The sequence below is a fragment of the Typha angustifolia genome, chromosome 15, assembly GCF_048772165.1.
Source record: "Typha angustifolia cultivar Huaian chromosome 15, ASM4877216v1, whole genome shotgun sequence".
Lineage (NCBI taxonomy): Eukaryota > Viridiplantae > Streptophyta > Magnoliopsida > Poales > Typhaceae > Typha > Typha angustifolia.
Genome location: NC_133253.1, coordinates 7168948 through 7186895, shown reverse-complemented (window position 1 = coordinate 7186895; position 17948 = coordinate 7168948). Strand labels below are relative to the sequence as shown.

The following is a 17948-nucleotide window of genomic DNA, read 5'->3' as shown; positions in this document are numbered from 1 at the left end:
TATATATAACTTTGTTTTGGGGGGGTTACATTCTCGTTCAATATTATAACTGAGGCTGGACCACATGAATGATTGAAATGATAGTTGGTTAGCATAAAATAGCTTTGAAATAACTGTTATTTAGTTATTAAGCTAATTTAGTGATTAATAAACTGATTTAAAGTTATCTGGAGTAGAATAGTTAACAGCTGCTGCATGCTTAACGCTTTTAAAAGTAAAAATGAACAGTTGACTTGGAATCACCCACTTGAACATCTGGATCATGCATCAAGCTTCTGAAATGATTAAATAGATTATTTACTTTGAGATCAGAGTCATCTCTCTGTATAAATAAATTAGATAGCAAGATATAATATGGGATTAGTAACTTTAAGGAAACTTTTGAGCTAACCCAATTGGAGGAATGGAGAAAAAGAAAATACTCTTTACATTATTCTGCATGAGTCTTTTCTTTTTTTCAATCTTAGGATATATAAAAACTATAAAGAAAAAAAAATTATTATCAAAAATAATATACATCTTGTCTATATTTTGTTTAGAATATATTAAAATTATAAAATGCAGGATTCGAATAATAAATATCTATATATAGTAGGTTGTGAAAGATAATAATAACAAAATGCATATTGTTTTTGATGAAGTTTTCAAGTTAAATGAGATCCAATGAGAACTTTATAATGTCATAATCTATGTATTCTTGTTTCTCAAAACAACATGATCCAATAGACAAGGGAGGGGAATCGGCAATCTTTTCTTTCTTCGGATGTGTCTAAAAATTAAAGCAATAGATATTTAGCCATACTTTTACACACATTGTTGTCCAAGATAAAAGGTTTTATCTCCAAAAAGCACAAGAATATCCCTATTTTTATTAAAAAAAAGAAAAAAGAAAAATAGTTAGTTAGATTTGGACAAGATAAAAGGTTATAATAAGTCTCACACTTGGTTGAAATCCAGACGGATCAACAAAAAAAGCTTAGTATCAAATACAATATTAGTCACTATGTAAAGAGATCTTACACTATATTGTGCCAGAGAGATAGTGGAGAGAGTTATGAATGACAAATCTTCTCATCTCTCGGTGATCTCTTTCATAGCTCCTTCTATCAATAGACCATTTCATCTCCTTGACATATCATTACTACTTAGTGGCTAGTGAAGTCAGTGTTGAGCCAACCATTAAGGTCTCTACTACTGTTTTGTTGCCCACTGGGCCTAACTTTTTAAAGCCTCTCTGGCATCTTCACAAGCTTCTTACTTACCATTGGAGCATATGTCTATTTTACAAAGGATCCAAAATGCATCGACCTCCAAAGTGAGCATCAACTTTGAAAGGGTGGAGGAGAGTCGCTAGGAATGACAGTTCAGCTTTATTGTTAAGTTACTTGGTTGACTACCACCCTTGGAGGTAGAAGTCAATAGGTAGGTTATAGATATGGTAATTTTTTTTTTTTTTACTTTTAAGTTCTCTTTAGAAAGTGATATGATCAAGGTTCTAATTAGTGGTCTATGGGCTTTCTCAGCTAATCCTCAATCTCATCTGGGTTCAACTGACAGGGCTGCCCAGAGAATATTGCCCTCAAAATCTACTCCTTGATGTGGTTTCTGATCTATGCATACCCTTGACGATTGATGGTTATACTCTTGCCCGAACTAGGACTCGCTTTGCGCGTGAATATAGATTTTCTAACTTAAATGAATGTAAAATTTATGCTCATTTAAGCTATGATGTTTAGTTATAAACTAATATAGTGCTAACCACACATCGTAAACTAGAAAATTTATAATCAAACATCACCTTAAAGTAAGCAATAATTTGTTAAAATATCACACATACTAGTTTATAACCAAACATCATATTAGATTACATGAGTATAAATTTCTTTACAAATTTAAGAAGTATGTATATATATAGCTAATCTAGTTTACAAATTATTCTGGAACCAGACATCACCTTAAATTACTGGGTCAAAATCAGTAGGCCCAGTCTTACTAAGTTTGGATGTCAACTTTGCTCTAGAGAGAATCCATTAGCCACCACCATGTTATTGACTTATTGTTGACCATGAATGATCTCAAGTCTACATAAATTATTCTTCTCCAATAAAGCAATCATATGCTCTAGTTTATTAAACCTAAATCTTGAATTCATTGGCAATGCAATGATTATATTGAATAGAAAAGAGTTGTAGCTGCTGATCCCTAATTAGTATTTTATTTAGTTTAGAAGATGAATTATACATTTAATAGGTACAGGTAAAAAGTTAGAGAAATTTAAATAACTCTTTTACTAATCCATTTGGTAGTGAAATAAGCATAAACTTATTTTAAAATAGTGAGGTTTATACTAATATATTAACTAAATAACATTATATTTCAATATTAGTTAATTAATACATACTTCTTGCTTCTCCCGTCGTCCATCAAATATTTTATATTTACCAACAAAATATAATTAGTATCTTACTTTTAAAAAACATTGCTTCTTTAGTGTTCCTCTTTTTATCCATCTACTATAAGTATTTTAGCTATTCCTACAATTTTATTTTTCTCGCATCAAATATAATTATTATACTTATATTACGACTAAACACACTAGATAATCTAAACCTATATATTATGCCAATAGATTGATGACACAAATGAGCCACCAGTGGGGATTTCAAGCAAGGCAATAGCATGCCAATAGATTGATTGTATGCATGCAATGATCCTTATCACCCTTAGAAATGATTACATAGAGGCTGTAAGTTTATTTGGCACCTAAGATCTATTGTTAAAAGCACAACCACCACACCAAAGGCATAAGAAGACTTATCTATAGATTAGTCTGTGGTATATGATGCTCATCCTTCAATATATGTAGGAAGTACTCTAGTAGCTTACTAATATAATACTTTTGTCTCATTCCTCTATTATTTTATTATTCACCACCAAGTTGCTTTAATTCCTTGCTCATCCTATCATTGGTCCATGCAAACCTATCTATCATGAATCAGAACACTTGCCCTACCATGAATCAGAAGATTCACAACCTCTGGGCTCTGGGCTCTGGGTAAGGAGTGAAGAATAAATATTGAGGTGAGAAAGAGAGAGAGAGAAAAGAAGGGAGCCTGGGTCAAAAAGGATGCTTAGCTTTGTCAACACTCCCCCTTTAATTTTAAAGATTTTATTAAATAGCAATGATTCGATACTAATAAATTAGTTATTAAAAATAGTTTTTATCTGTTGATAAATTAAAGGGTATATAAGATATTTTACATGTGTGACTAGATTAATCGATAACAAAATTAGAATTTAAGTATTTTCTTATTATTTATCCTTATAACCGTTTTCTTCAACTTCTACCAATTTATTATTATTTTTATTTTTGATAAAAATAATAAATAGCTAAGAGAGAGAAATAAAATATAACCAATTTACTCTTATAATTTAGAAAAATGATTAGTACTTTTTATTCAGATACAGGCTAATTTTATTTAGTATCATTTAATTTTAACTCTTCGATTAGGAGAAAAAAATTAATAGTTCTTATTGAATAATTTGCTTTTATTAAATGGGCGACATTAGGCAATGTTACTAATTTTTTTTATTAAGTTAATTATAGACGAAACCATACACACGGCGGCAAGCCCAGCTACTTATTGGGCCTAACTTAAAATAATTGGGCTCAAATAAGGCCCATTTAAGTTAAGATCCGGGCCACATTGGGGTGTCTCCAAATACCTTATTATCCAACCGTACATTATATTTAAAACAAATTTATCTGTGTCATTAGTATCATTATAATCATTTTTAAGTAATAACCAGCCAAACTTAGCTCTCCTCCCCCAAAGTGGCGACAACGCCAAAGTAAACGATACGTTCCCATGGGTGCAATCGAGTTCCGCAAACCCATTAGCTCATCCCGTGCTCGGGATTAGGCAACCATTGGCCATTTGCCGGCCGTACTTCTAAGCTGCTCTGTTTCACGTGCAAAAAGGAGGACGAAGAACAAAAAAGAAAAGAAAAATAATCGAACAAAGTGGAAAAGAGACCGTTACTTCCCCGGCCCCACCCCTTCCGTTCCATTGGGTCAAATCGCAATTAGATATCGTATCACGAAGCTAAATTATTGCCACGTAATCAACTACCCCCTCGTTAAAGAAAATAACCTAAAGAAAAAGCCAAAAACGAAGCCCAATATAATAATATTGCCATGATATCCGTCACCAAATACCATTAAAATAAATAAAAGAAAAAGGTTACCGCTTAACCAGAGAGCCCGTTTCCCTAGATATGGACACGACAAAACTCTTTTGACGGCCACGTGCCAGTCCACCCTCCTAAACGTAATGCATTGCATACATGTCGCGTGGCAAAACACGCTGACGTGTCGGTTGGCTCACGCGGGGCTCGCTGCCTGAGCTGTAATCCGAGCCTCCTTTCGCCCTTAGGCTCGGACAGCCGTTTGCAACTCCAAACCTACCTCCCATTAATATATAAAGAATAATAAATAAGATAAAGCTTTAGGAAAATACTGGTTAATAATAATAATAATACCAAGAGGCGATATGCCTACTAGTCGGTAGTTTGCACTCCAGTGGTGGTATTCATTTCGCCTTCTTCCCCAAGCTAAAATCATGAGCGATTAAACCATACACAAAGGAAGCGAAGATTGCAGAGAAAGAAGAAGTAAAGAGAAAGCCGAAGCTTCTCTTCCAAGCCTCTCTCTCTCTCTCTACACTCTCTCCGCCATTAAAGCGTTCACGCCCTTCGCCTTCACGAGAAAGCGAGCAATTAGTCTTCACGGAGAAAGCCCAAAAAGCTCTATACCCCCTTCTTTATAAACCCCACAGAGCTCTGGATACGATGTGTAGAAGAAGGAGAAGAGAAATGGAGCTTTGGGTGCCTCTCGTTGCTTTGTTGTTGCTCTTGTCTCGCTCGCCGCTGGCGTCGTCGATTCTTGACCCGGTGGATTTCTTGGCATTGCAAGCCATCCGGAAGTCGCTCGATGATATGCCTGGCTCGGCGTTCTTCTCCAGTTGGGACTTCACCGCCGACCCATGCGGTTTCCCCGGCGTCTTCTGCTCCGGCGACCGCGTCATGGCGCTCAACCTCGGCGACCCACGTGCGGGATCGCCGGGACTCACCGGTCGGCTCGACCCGGCCGTCGGACGCCTTTCCGCCCTCGCCGAGCTCTCCCTCGTCCCCGGCCGGGTCGTCGGTCCCATCCCCGCCTCCCTCGGGCTCTGCTCCAACCTCCGCTTCTTGGCTCTCAGCAAGAACTTCCTCTGGGGTTCGATTCCGACCTCGCTCTCTTCTCTCCCCCATCTCCGTACGCTCGATCTTAGCTTCAACCAGCTCTCCGGCGCCATTCCCCCATCTCTCCCTTCCCTCCCTTCCCTCTCCAACCTAATCCTTTGCCACAACCAGCTCTCCAGCTCCATCCCCTCCTTCCCCGATTCCTCCCCCCTCCTACGCCTGGACCTCAAGCACAACTCCCTCTCGGGTTCAATCCCCAACCTCCCCTTCACCCTCCAATACCTGTCCCTCTCCTCCAACAACCTCACCGGCCGCGTCGATGCCGTCCTCCCCAAGCTCTCCCGGCTCGCCTACTTGGATCTCAGCTCGAATCGCCTAAACGGCCCCATCCCCAACTGCGTCTTCTCCTTCCCCTTGACCTCCTTGCAACTCCAAAGGAACGCCTTTTACGGCCCCGTGGTGCCGGAAGTGGAGGTGGGAGTGGAGTTAGTGGATTTGAGCTACAACCGGCTCTGGGGCCCGGTTTCGCCGCTGCTGGCAGCGGTGGGCCGGCTTTATCTTAACAACAACAGGTTCACCGGCGAAGTCCCGGCGAGGTTAGTCCAGGGGCTGATGGGCTCCAGCGGGCTGCAGGTGTTGTACTTGCAGCACAACTTCTTGACCGGGGTGGAGATTGGGCCGGCGGCGGCGCTGCCGATGGGTTCGTCGCTGTGCTTGCAGTACAACTGCATGGTGCCGCCGGTGGAGGCGCCGTGCCCGCTCAAGGCCGGGACGCAGAAGACGCGGCCGGCCGACCAGTGCCCGGAGTGGAGGGGATGAACCTGGCCCCGGGAGGCGGGGCAAAATGGTATAACGGCGGATAGAAACACGAAAAATCGATAATATGCCTTTGTTATTGTAATATTCTTTTAATGGTTATTAATTTGTTGTTAATGGTGGTAATTCTTTTTTGTGTAGTGGGGGGTGTGGGATATGAATAAGGCCATAATGGGGGAGTGAAGTGAACATTTTGGGGGTGTTGGGTTGGGGTTGGTTCTTGGATTTTGATCAGATGTTGTTATATATATATTTATATGTATTTGTTAATTTATCTAATTAGTAATGTATAGTGGTGTTATGCTTTTGGATAATGGAATGGAGGATTGGATTTTACTCATCAATTTTATTATTTGTATTTATCCATTAATATTCTTTATTTTTCTAATGGAGCCTTGCCACATAACTCTAATTATATATTGCTCAACGGAGAAAGTGACTTGGTTTAATAGCTCGACTGCATAGTTGATTTAAAATGTGCCAATATATTAAGCTAAATTTTGGTACTTTTTTATACAATGAGAATTAGTATTTTATCTAATTCATATATCTTATATATATATATATATTGTTTGATTAACATTTGTCATCTTTGCATGTATTTCACTTTAATTTCTAGTGCTAACTACTAATTTTTAATATTAAACTATTGTCTTGCTAATTAGGATATTTCATCTATATTTTTATTATAGTACTTATTTCTAACCAAGTGTCCGAATTATGTTTAGAATCATTGCCATGTGTATCAAGTTGCAATCAAATGATTATTTCAATGTTATTCCTACGTTCATCTTCCTACAAATTAGGAGGGAATTTATGAGAATTTTTTGAGACAGAAATTATATAAAAAGGTTCATATATATTCGGTTTGATATATAAGTTTTATCGACTATATTTATAATTTTATATGTTCTGAGATATGAAAACTAAAAACTATTTATTATTTTAGAAAAATTGAGTATGTGTTATGCAAATAATACTAAAATTAAATCTATAAAATATAATTGTAAGTTAGCCATTTTAAACTCATATTAAATAATAATATTTTTTTAATTCGTGTGTATGAATATATATTTTTTTTCCATTGTTATTTTTTGTGGTTACGATAAAAGAGGAGCCCATTTTAATAAAAGAAATTATTTATTTTTTGAAAAAGAGTGGAGAAAGGATGGGATCATTTTACTTGTTTCTAAAAAAATACTTCAGTTTGAAGTCCCTTCATTTTTTAAAGGATCAGAGTTTGTTAGTTAAATTGATAAATTTTAATCATGTATGATAAAATTAAAATTAATTTGAAAGAGTATTTAAATTTTTATATTATTAATCTATTTATTTATTGGGACTGGTTAAAAATGTGTCTAGTCAGGCTATGACATGGGTCCTGAGTGAGTCCTGAGTCCTGACCCCTGAACTCAAAACAAATAGGTCATATCTGTACCCGAAATCCGACCCGACCCGACCCGGTTTCACGCTCAATAGCTATCCTTGTTTGTTATCGGGCACGGATACCCCACGCTTCTATTTTATTTAAGTTTCTTAACTCGTAAAAGCGCTTTATCTCTCGTCTTCCCTCTTACTCCGTCTAGGGTTTCTCTCTCTCCATCTCTTTCTCTCTCTCTCTCTCTCTCTCTCTCTCTCTCTCTCTCTCTCTCTCTCTCTCCCCTAGGGTTTTATGGGGAGGTACCGGAGCCGGAGCCGGAGTTACAGCCCTCGCCGGGTCAGTCGTAGCCCGCCTCGTCGGAAGCGCTACGACGACCCTCGCGAGCGTTCCCGCGGCGGGGGCGGCGGCCGTAGTTACCGCCGCTCTTCTCCGCCATCCGGCCTTCTCATTAGAAACATCGCTCTCGACGCGAGGTATTATCCTTTGACCCCTCCTCCTCCTCCTCCTCCTCCTAGGGTTTGATTTATCTTCTGTCTTTGATATGTTCTCACTTTATATCTCATTACCTCTCCTAGTGTTTCGTTTTTTTTTTAGGTTTATTTGTTGTTTCTTATATTTTGTTGATGCTGTTGACTACTATATTAAGAAGTTTGGGGCATCCTTTCACCAATCTACAGTTTCGTATGTAAATAACTACTCATTTTACTTGTTTGAGAAGAAGAGAAACTTCTTCAGTTTGAAGTCCCTTCATCATTAGAAAGGATCAGAGTTTGTTACAGAATAAGAGCCTTTGTTCTACAAATCACCTCATAAAAAGCAGTATAATAAAGCAACGGTTATAATACTTTGCATTTATATGAAATTTTATACATAAAAACAATCAAAAGAAATGCGAAATATTATACATAAGAACAATCAAAAGAAGTCAATTGGTAAGTTCTATATTATACATCAGATATGGTATTTCCAATTGAAGACAAAGAGGACAATAAGAACCTCAGCTCTGCTCCCTAGAGTGGAGATATTTTGCCTGATATTCTATTTTCAGAGCATTTGTATTGTTATCCTTTCATGCTTGCTACTGTTCACTTTGAAAGAGAGAACACTAATTTCCTTTGCTTCATGCAAGTTTTTATTTTTTATTTTTTCAAGTTAACTACTTCTCTTCTTAGTACCACTTGAAAGAGTTAAACAGAATGGCTTTATGAATTTGAAAAATAAATGAATTCACCAATAAATTATTGGTTTTCTAGAAGAATTAAATCATTTGACATGTTGATCCAAAATGAGTTTTGGCATATACCTAGAACTGCTGGATTCAGATGAATTCTCATTGGTTATTGCATCTCCTAACCTTTATGCTTTTGCAACAGAAACATGGAAAATACACCTTTTGCTTTAAGTTCTCCTTTATTATTAACTGTGTTAAATCTGATCACATTTCGAAAATACTAGAAAAGAATTTTTGACATGGAGTACAAGCATCTGTCTTTGTTCCTCCCATGCAATCAAAATGATAGTTGCAAACTTTATTCTTTCAGAGAAACCTTTTATTGCTATTTACTTGGTGAAACTTGACTATCTCCCCCCCTTTCTTGTGCTGTTGCTATTTCATTTTACTTGTTGATTTTGTCCATTGTGTTATGCTCTTTTGGAATGCCTGATTTAAGGCTAGGAGAACATTTTTCTCATTCTATTTGCTATCTTATGATTTCGTTTTAATTTTGATGTGGTTTTCTCCATATGCAGGTCTGACGATCTTCGTATTCCATTTGAACGCTTTGGTCCTGTGAAGGATGTATATCTTCCGAAGAATTATTATACGGGGTAATTATTTAGTTTGATGTCAATTGTGTGAGACAATGTAAAATTGACCAACCATTCTAGATTGGCTTTTGGTTGCTCTATAGTAAATCGATGCATCTACATGGCAGTAAGGGTGGCAATCAAGTTGGGTTACCCAGGTTTGGGTTAGGTCATTATAATGCAAATACGAACATGACTCATAATTAAATGGGTCAGAATTCTTAAACACGGATATAACCCTGTTTATTAAATAGATTACATGGGTCAATTTCTAAACACGGATACGACCTTGTTTATTAAATAGATTACACGGGTCATAATTGAGTTATTGGGTGACAATTTTATTCAAATTTATATAAGTTATTTGGGTTATAAACAAATTTTTTTTATGTTATAAGTGGGTTATCGTATCATAAACATGTTGAAGGGTCGGGTTATTAATGAGTTAAACAGATTGAGATAATAAACACAAACATGACCCGTTTAATGATCGGTTTAGATGGATTTTCTTGTTTACGAGCTGAATCTGATTAGATTGAACCTAAACCCGTTTAAAATCCGGGTTGCCGTGTCGGATTATTAGATCAAGTTAAGTTTTGCCATCTCTACATGGCAGACATGTTCACTTTAATGACATGGTTGTTATATATGTATACACACACACACTACTGTTTGCTTCTAAAATTCAGAACTGTAAAGATAAGTTAGACAATTATACCTGTTAAATGACCTATAGACTTTATTGAGAGTTGTTCTTTTGGTAGTTGGTAGTTTTGCTATTGGTCGGTAATCTGGCCTCCATCTTTTAGCAGGCTGGTATGAGTTTTTTAGCATTGTTCTGGATGTACGGTGGACATTGCTATAGGCACCTCTTTTAGAGTGATCATCACCATTATGCTTTGAGTTTATAGGAGTTACCAGAATCATAAGGACTTCTTAATGATCCATGGACTTGGGTGCTATTCTTATAGGGAGCCACGAGGCTTTGGCTTTGTGAAGTTTCGTAATGCTGAAGATGCAGCAGTTGCCAAGCAGGAAATGAATCATCAAGTTATAGGCGGGCGTGAGATTTCAATTGTATTTGCTGATGAAAATAGAAAAACCCCCAAAGAAATGCGTCTGAATGCAAGAACAAGGTACTCTCTAGCTGACTTTCAGTTCCAATCTCCAGATATTTGGTGGATGAAGCTGACCTTTTAAGTAGCTAGTTGGTTAAATTATTGTTGCTTGTGCAGTGATAGACACAATGGAGGAGACCACAGAAGGCGATCCCCACCAAGATCACCTCGGCGACGTCACCGTTGTTAGTATTTTGATTCGTCTTAGTTTGGTTTGCTGGGGTAGAACTCAGATTAATTGATAGAGTTAATGACTTGTGATTTTGTTCCTTTGAACTTATCCTCTGTTATTCTTTCTCCTTTGGCAGCATATTCACGTTCACCTTCTCCGACGAGGCGTGACTTAAGGTTTGATGTTATGTTCTGCCTTTTGTTATTTGCTTACCACTGAATATCAGATTTACCTGCAGCTAATAGTTACAAGCCAAATCTGTTGTCCCAATATTATTATTAGGGAAAATTTTTATTTCTCTCTGCTCCCTCCTTTTTACGTTATTTTTGTTTCAACCCCTCATTAGACCTATGATAAAAGGTACGATTGATTTAGTCAGGTTTAAAAAAGAGGGGGCGAAACAGAAATAACACAAAAAGGAGGGGGCAAAATAAAATTTTCCCTAATTATTATTATTATTATTGTTGTTATTATTATTATTATTATTATTATTATCGTTTAGTACCTTTTTCTGCTAGTAATGTGTTATTTGAAATTGAAGATGGAATTGTATTTCCTCTAGTTGCTGAGTTACAAAAGCATTTCATTTCTAGTGATTATGATAGAGTTTCAGACTTTGTTATTATCTTGGCCTTGTGAGCTGAATTGAACTACATTTTGAGCAGCTAAGAAGATTTCTATCTCTATGCAAGAAAATTACCATGATGATTTCATCTTGGGCCTTTGACAACTGAGTGCCCTCATTTATTCTGTAAATGAGGACTTGTGTATTTTCAGTCTTTATATGTTATATTGATATGTGGTTGGTGCCTTTACGTGTACATGAATGCGTTTCATATATTTGCTGGACGAGCAGAGTTTGGGACTGACATCCTTATGTATGTTGCAAGTTCTGAAGTAGGTATATTGATTTTGATGTTCTTTTAAGAAAGTTGAAGGATTTATGACCTTTTGAGCTTGCAGATAAATTTTATATGTTTAAGGAGCCTCTATAGGGTTACTTTTTTGTGTTATCTTTGGCAGGGCTGATTATTCTTCTGTCTACCATCTTGTTGTGTTATCCTTTACGTTGCTGTCTTCACCATTATTTTCTTAATTTCATTGACTGCTTTCATATAAAGGATCATCAAAAGATACTTCCTTATTTGTTGTTTATGGATGTACAACCGGTGCTAAGTGTGCATGCTTATGAGGATTTAATTTGGGGTGTCAAACTAGACAAGCAGCTTGTGCTCGACTTAGTTGACTTGAGTTGAGTTGAGCCAAAGCCGGCCCATCTAGGCTTAGCTTAAATATAATATTTATTAATATTATATATATTAGTATATTATATATATATATTTATAATCATTAGATATTTGATCCAATGGCTCCGGTGGTCGTATTTCTATCTAACCCTTACCCTAGGTCTAATAAATTATTTTTTCCAACAAACCCAACCTCCTCCATCGACTGCGAGGATCGACTCATCCGCCTCTTTTGGTGGCCTCCTCCATTTTCGTTGACTCGGCCTCATCCTCTTCCTCTGCTCCTCATCCAGCCTCCTCCATTGGCAAACTATCATTGCCTCCTCCGGTGGCCTCCTCATCCATTGAAAAGCTGCCGCCGCCTCCTCCTTCATGAACCGCTGTCCCTATCACCGCCTCCTTCTCTTTCTCCTCCAATCAAGCTTGGGCTTGGTCTGGCTTGGCTCGAGTTTAGCTCAAGTTGACCTGGGCTGAGCCTAAAAATCAAACTTAGCTCGAAATTAATTTCGAGCCAGCTAAAGCTGGCTCGCTCAAGTTCATCTCATTTACACCCCTAGATTTAATTATGTACCGGTGGGTATTTGTGGATCATAATTAACTGCATAAGCTGGAATGAAGAGTTTAGGACTGTTCAGATGACTGAACCCCTTATCTTTTGGGTATGGTTGGGCAATCATTTTAGAAAGAGAATGGGCCTCTTGGTATTTGTGAGATTTTCAGAGCATTTCATAATGAAATGAATTTTCTTATTGTTAACATTCTAGAATTAGATTTAAAGCTGACTACGACCTCTAACTTACAAGTTAAGATATGCTTTATTAGTAAAACTAAAAACTATTAGCCTTGTTAGTAAGGTATCAGTGGAAGTTTTTTACTAAAGGGCTGTTTGGTATCATGTATATGAAAAACTGTATTTACACATATATAGTGCAATATAAAAATCAGTTTTTAATTTATGGATCTCATAGCATATCCTTCCCAAGAGCCAAGTGAGGTTCTAATGCACTAAGGCACCATCTTGACAAACACTTCAATTAAATGAATGTCAAAATACAGTCTCTCAACCTATATAATGAGAAGGAAAAAAGGGAAACCTGAGGTTTTTTTGCTTATGTTTTTTCCTCATTTAACACTATAATTGTAGCACCTTGAAAAACACAAAACCAAATGACCCATAGATATTTTCCCATTTGCATATTTTTTTTAAGAATGCTGCTTATGGTTTGTGGTACTGTAACTCAACTTACCCATATTTTTGAAAGTGAGTTACTGATATATCTGCTGGTTTTGTTCTTTGACATTACATGCGAAAGTGCTTTTGTTTTTAGTTGCTCCTGCATACTGGAAATTATCTAAATATGCTTTAAATCTTTTGTAGAAATATGGAAAGGTAATATGAATGGAGTTCTTTTGTAATCTGTTATTTGCTTCTTAATCATTCTGGACAGTATCCTGAGCCCAGGAGACGTGAATGACTTGGTGGTGTTGCTCATTCAGATCATTAAAGTGAAAAGAGTTCCTAAAGAAAATTGAATCATAGTAAAGACCAAATATAAAGTGACCCAAAAAGATATGGCTAGTTGCTCTCTTACTGACCCGAAAAGATGATTGGTCAGTTGCTTTTCTTATCTTAAAACTATTCAAGAAGCTTTTATTAGTCCAACTTCAAGAACTGATTATATAGATTGTTAAATTAATTGCTTTCCATAGTGATTTTCTTTTCTTAACAAGTAGGAAAACTGTTTCATTCTAGTGTTCTGAATCTTATTGGTTTGGTTTTGTATACTATCCAGTTAAGAAAGAATCTAGAGATTAAAAAGTCAAAAGAGAATCTTGATCTCCAGAGAGACAAAAGAGAAAGTATCATGATCTCCAGAGAGTTGGAGCCCTTTCAAAGGCCTCCATTGCTAAAGATAGTGGATATTCTTGACCAGTTCATGCTACAATCGGATAAAGATAATGTTGCCTAAGAAAGTTTGAGCAAAGAGTTGTGAAGTGAGCAGATGCTGTTGAATCACCAACTACCCCCATTTAGAGCATTATTCATGCATGTTTCAATCGAAGTACCATAAAATTATTGGAGTTAAAGATGGGATGGTGCAGGTAAAAGTATGCTTTCATCATCTATTTTCTGAGTTGGATAGTCTCCAGACAACAAGGCCTTTGCACAAATTTGACTTGTTGATACGATTCTTTAACTATTTGCTACCTTGAAAGTGCAACATATATTCAGTGTAGGAGCTAATTGCTGTAAGTTTACCCAATTTGCAGAATCTGGCAATAAATATGTATATACTTGCTTTAGAGAATCTTCACATTTTGAATGACTTTGTGTTCATCCTTATGTTATATGCAGAGACAGGGACAGGAGCTCACGTGATGAGTACTTATCTCCTCCAAGATCTATCTCACCTGCACGGGATGAGAGGGATTATCGATCAAACCATCGATCTCAAAGTCCTTCCAGAGATCGCCGTGGCCCCCCTCTGCAGGAAGATGGCCGGAGCCCTTCTCGTTCTCGTTCCTACAGGTTCCTATCTTTTCTTTAACACATTCTCTGTCTGGCATCAGAGATACTCATTGTTTTATTTTACTGTCATGCAGTCCCAGGTGAAGGACTTGTTCAGATTGCGCGGAAAAGCTGCTGCGCACTGGTTGGAGGCATGTTTTCATTGGATGGTCATGAAAACTTCAATGTTTCAATAGAAGGGCTAGAGAATTGGTTTTGGCAAGGTGAACTTGAGATACTTAAAAATTCTGCATCTTAGGTGGATCTTGTAATGCTTCAATGTGATAGTTTGTTTGAATGGTATACTATTTTCTTTTTAGTGGTTTAATGTAATCATATCTGTGGAGTGTTTTAATGATACCCTCCTTTGCTGCTTCCAAATAGTGATGCATGCTGGTTTAATAACTCTTTTATCAGATCCAAGTATTTTACATGTTTACACTTCTGCAGGGTTTTTATCAGATCCAAGTATCTTATATTTTATAAAACTGTTTAAAATTAATAGCATTCATTTGATTGAGAGCAACTTTATAATGAAAGTGATTTACTTGATTAATAAATTACGTGGCTGGTTATTAGACAAAACCTATTGTAGTGTATAGTAAATAAATAAATAAATTTGGTAAGAATAATTGATCGGCCAAAATCTCTCAAAACTTTTCTTTCAATTTTTAGAGCAACTGCCTTCATTTTTCAGCGCAGATATCGGACTGCAACTGGCTCTCCGTTCTGTGCGGTTGACAGAGACCAATTACGGGTAACCTTTTTTTATTTATTTTTTGAAATGATTTCTGCGGATAACCATTTGACTCGAGAAAGTATATCACCACCCATGCCATAAAGCAGGTCTTCTGCAGCCCCCCAATGTAGGAATACCAGGTAAAATCAGTCAAGGGGCCGGCAAGTACCCATGTATAGCTTAATTAATACGTAGACCTATGTCCTGTTCTAATCATTTGTTGTAGATTGACATCTCCCAACCCAAATATATAATACAGACTTGCCATATATAGGTGGGGAGTTGAGGAATTCTCCCACACTCTCTCCTCCTCTCTTTTGGGTGGGTGGTTAAATTGGGAAGAGGGCCAAAAGGAACGAGGAGTTAATAGAGGAAGAGAGAAAGAGAGGAAGGAAAAGAGGGGTGGGCCCCTATCTTGGCAAAGGAAAGAGAGGGGGGGTTTGAGGAGGAAGACGACCAACATCGTAACATATCTCTTCTCACTGCTCCATTTTGTTAGATTCATCCAATTTGTTTTCGTTTTCGTTTTCGTCTTCTTTTTATTCCAATCCCATGCCTTCTCTTCTTTCTCGTCGTCGCTAGCGGTTCCTCCCGACGTTTGCTTCTACAGTTCACGATCAAGCGTTAAAGTCCAAACTAACAAATTAAGGTTTGCTTTTATCTCTTATTATATTATATATATATACATAATTTATACTAAGACCTTCTAAATTATTACTCTTTTATTTTTTTGTATATCGTGGGGCCGTAGGTATGAGATTTTTTATAGTTTAAAAGGTCAATTATACGTTGAAAAAGATGGGCAATCTTAGTATAAATTATCTCTATGTCAATTTTCTAATTATAATCTAGCCTTTGTATATTTTTATCCTTCTTTCTTTGCAGATGATGATGATGATGATGATGATGATGATGATGATGATGATGATGATGATGAGAAATTACTTAGCCATGAAAAATAGCAACTACTTAAACCCCTCTAAGTTAAAAAATACTTCAAGGTAATACTACCACATGCATGCCTGCCAACTCCCACCACCACCACCACTACCACCTATACCCATCTCCGATGGCCGTCGCCATCGATCAAAGTCATAGCTTTAAACCCCCTCTCTGGACCCGCCATTGCCGTCTCCGCTCTTTAACTCACCCCGACCACTCCTTCCTTGACTCCTCCTCCTCGTCCCCTGTCCACCGTAGCTTTTCTACCCCATGCTTCTCCTCCTCCTCCTCCTCCTCCTCCAAGCCCGACGACCGCCCGACCGACCAAATCGCCCGCGTCGAGATCGTCTGCGGCCGCCGGGCCACCGGCATCCACGCGCTCGTCGTCGAGGCCGCCATCGCCCTGGCCTCCGGAGCGCAGCCTGTCCCTGCCGCTGCCAGTCTCAGCAGCACGTTCTACCTCCGCAACCGCCACGGCGAGAGCTTCGCCGTGGTCAAACCAGTCGATGACGAGTCCGGGACGCTATCCCGACAAGGCTCCCGTCACTCCGGCTTGCGTGAAGTCGCCGCGTACATCCTCGACCACGGCGGCTTCGCCGGCGTCCCGCCGACCGCCCTCATCAAGATACCTCCTCGCGCGTTCTCCGACGCGCCGCAGATGAAGAGCATGGCCTCCATCCAGCGCTTCGTGCCGCACGAGTTCGACGCCGGCGAGCTCGGCCCGTCGCGGTTCTCGGTGTCGTCGGTGCACCGGATCGGCATTCTCGACGTCCGGCTCCTCAACATCGACCGCCACGCCGGCAACATACTCGTCAAGAAGCACCCCGCCGTCGATGGGTACGGCCACGATTCGGCGGCGGAGCTCGTACCGATCGACCACGGGCTCTGCTTGCCGGAGTTCCTCGACGACCCGTACTTCGAGTGGCTCCACTGGCCGCAGTCCTCCGTGCCGTTCTCCGAATCCGAGTTAGCATATATATCGGCGTTGGATCCATACAAAGACGCCGACTTACTAAGATCGGAGCTCCCATGGCTAAAAGAGTCATCTATAAGGATACTAATCCTCTGCACCATATTCTTGAAGACGGCGGCTACGGTGGGGCTTTGCTTGGCCGACATCGCCGACATGATGACGCGAGAATTCTCGGCGCTCGAGGAAGGTCCGAGCGTGCTGGACACGCTCTGCAAGAAGGCGGAAGACGCCGTCACCAAAACAGAGCACCACTTGCTAGGATCATCGCCGCCGTCAGACAGGGATAGCGACGGCGGTGAGGATGGTAAGGAACTCCAGTTCGAGATGGAGGAGTTGTCGGAGCCCGACGCCGATGATGCGTTGGATATAATCCCATTGCTACTGGGGAGAAAGGGTTTAGAAGACGAGGTTTTGGTGAGTAGGTTGGGCGAAGAGGGATGTGGCGGGAAGGAGGAGGGTAAGGTTGGAGGGATGAGTAAAAGTGTGAGCTTTTCGGCGGCTGAGTTGAGCTACCAGGTTGGGGGAGGAGGAGGAGGGAGCGGGAGGATGTCGTTTAAGGGGTTGAGTGAGGAGGAGTGGAGGGAGTTCTTGGAGAGGTTTCAGCAGCTCTTGCCGGAAGCGTTTGAGGCAAGGAAGTGTGTGGGGTTGAAGCAGAGGTTGGGGACTTCATGCAAGTTTTAGGAGAGGAGAGGGAGAGAGAGACTCCTTGGTGTTGAAGTGTGGCATACATATATATATATAATTCGGTGTTAGGTCTTGTTGTACTATATGACCTGAAGAAAGCCAAGAAGAGATAGGCTTGGGCAGCCAGGTTGTGGAAATTATTTATGTATTTATTTATTATATATTAGTTCTTCTTAAGACTGTCCGGGTTCGTTTTGTAACGTGGTAAATTGTAAACTAACTCACCAGCGAAAGCTTATCTGTGTTTAATGGTGGAGAATAAGCTTTTGGAAATTGCATTTGGTGTATAATGTGTTTTTAGCTCTTTTAACTTGGGT

The 17948-nt window shown here is 39.0% G+C and overlaps 3 protein-coding genes across 7 annotated transcripts; all 3 read left to right on the top strand.

The window, feature by feature from the left end:
• The first annotated feature begins 4540 nt into the window (after positions 1–4540).
• On the top strand, positions 4541–6291 carry LOC140778369 (uncharacterized). Its single transcript, XM_073123043.1, has one exon. It carries the CDS (start codon positions 4852–4854, stop codon positions 6061–6063), a length of 1212 nt encoding a protein of 403 aa, XP_072979144.1. The 5' UTR covers positions 4541–4851; the 3' UTR covers positions 6064–6291.
• A 1317-nt stretch (positions 6292–7608) lies between these two features.
• Positions 7609–14709, top strand: LOC140777263 (serine/arginine-rich SC35-like splicing factor SCL28). 5 transcript variants are annotated; one of them, XM_073121260.1, is made up of 8 exons: positions 7670–7688; positions 7721–7914; positions 9191–9268; positions 10219–10383; positions 10483–10550; positions 10674–10713; positions 14141–14314; positions 14389–14709. In XM_073121260.1, the coding sequence occupies exons 2-8, from the start codon at positions 7733–7735 to the stop codon at positions 14396–14398; spliced, it is 717 nt and encodes a 238-aa protein (XP_072977361.1). In that variant the 5' UTR covers positions 7670–7688; positions 7721–7732; the 3' UTR covers positions 14399–14709. The 5 variants fall into 5 exon arrangements, 3 of the variants coding, with proteins under 3 accessions (XP_072977362.1, XP_072977363.1, XP_072977361.1); XR_012106991.1 differs by lacking the exon at positions 14389–14709 and adding an exon at positions 13233–13395 and having other exon boundaries at positions 7609–7914; positions 13578–14248; XR_012106992.1 differs by lacking the exon at positions 14389–14709 and adding an exon at positions 13233–14034 and having other exon boundaries at positions 7609–7914; positions 14141–14248.
• A 136-nt stretch (positions 14710–14845) lies between these two features.
• LOC140777262 (phosphatidylinositol 4-kinase gamma 1-like) lies at positions 14846–17882 on the top strand. Its single transcript, XM_073121259.1, has 2 exons — positions 14846–15681; positions 15918–17882. Exon 2 carries the CDS (start codon positions 16051–16053, stop codon positions 17626–17628), a length of 1578 nt encoding a protein of 525 aa, XP_072977360.1. The 5' UTR covers positions 14846–15681; positions 15918–16050; the 3' UTR covers positions 17629–17882.
• Positions 17883–17948: the final 66 nt, after the last annotated feature.

What these genes read in the sequence shown, in the direction of transcription:
- LOC140778369 (XM_073123043.1), top strand. Translation starts at nt 4,852, where the DNA reads ATGTGTAGAAGAAGGAGAAGAGAAATGGAGCTTTGGGTGCCTCTCGTT.
- LOC140777263 (XM_073121260.1), top strand. Translation starts at nt 7,733, where the DNA reads ATGGGGAGGTACCGGAGCCGGAGCCGGAGTTACAGCCCTCGCCGGGTC. An exon ending in AACATCGCTCTCGACGCGAG is followed by an intron (nt 7,915 to 9,190) that starts GTATTATCCTTT and finishes CTCCATATGCAG; the next exon opens with GTCTGACGATCTTCGTATTC. An exon ending in CGTCTGAATGCAAGAACAAG is followed by an intron (nt 10,384 to 10,482) that starts GTACTCTCTAGC and finishes TTGCTTGTGCAG; the next exon opens with TGATAGACACAATGGAGGAG.
- LOC140777262 (XM_073121259.1), top strand. Translation starts at nt 16,051, where the DNA reads ATGCCTGCCAACTCCCACCACCACCACCACTACCACCTATACCCATCT.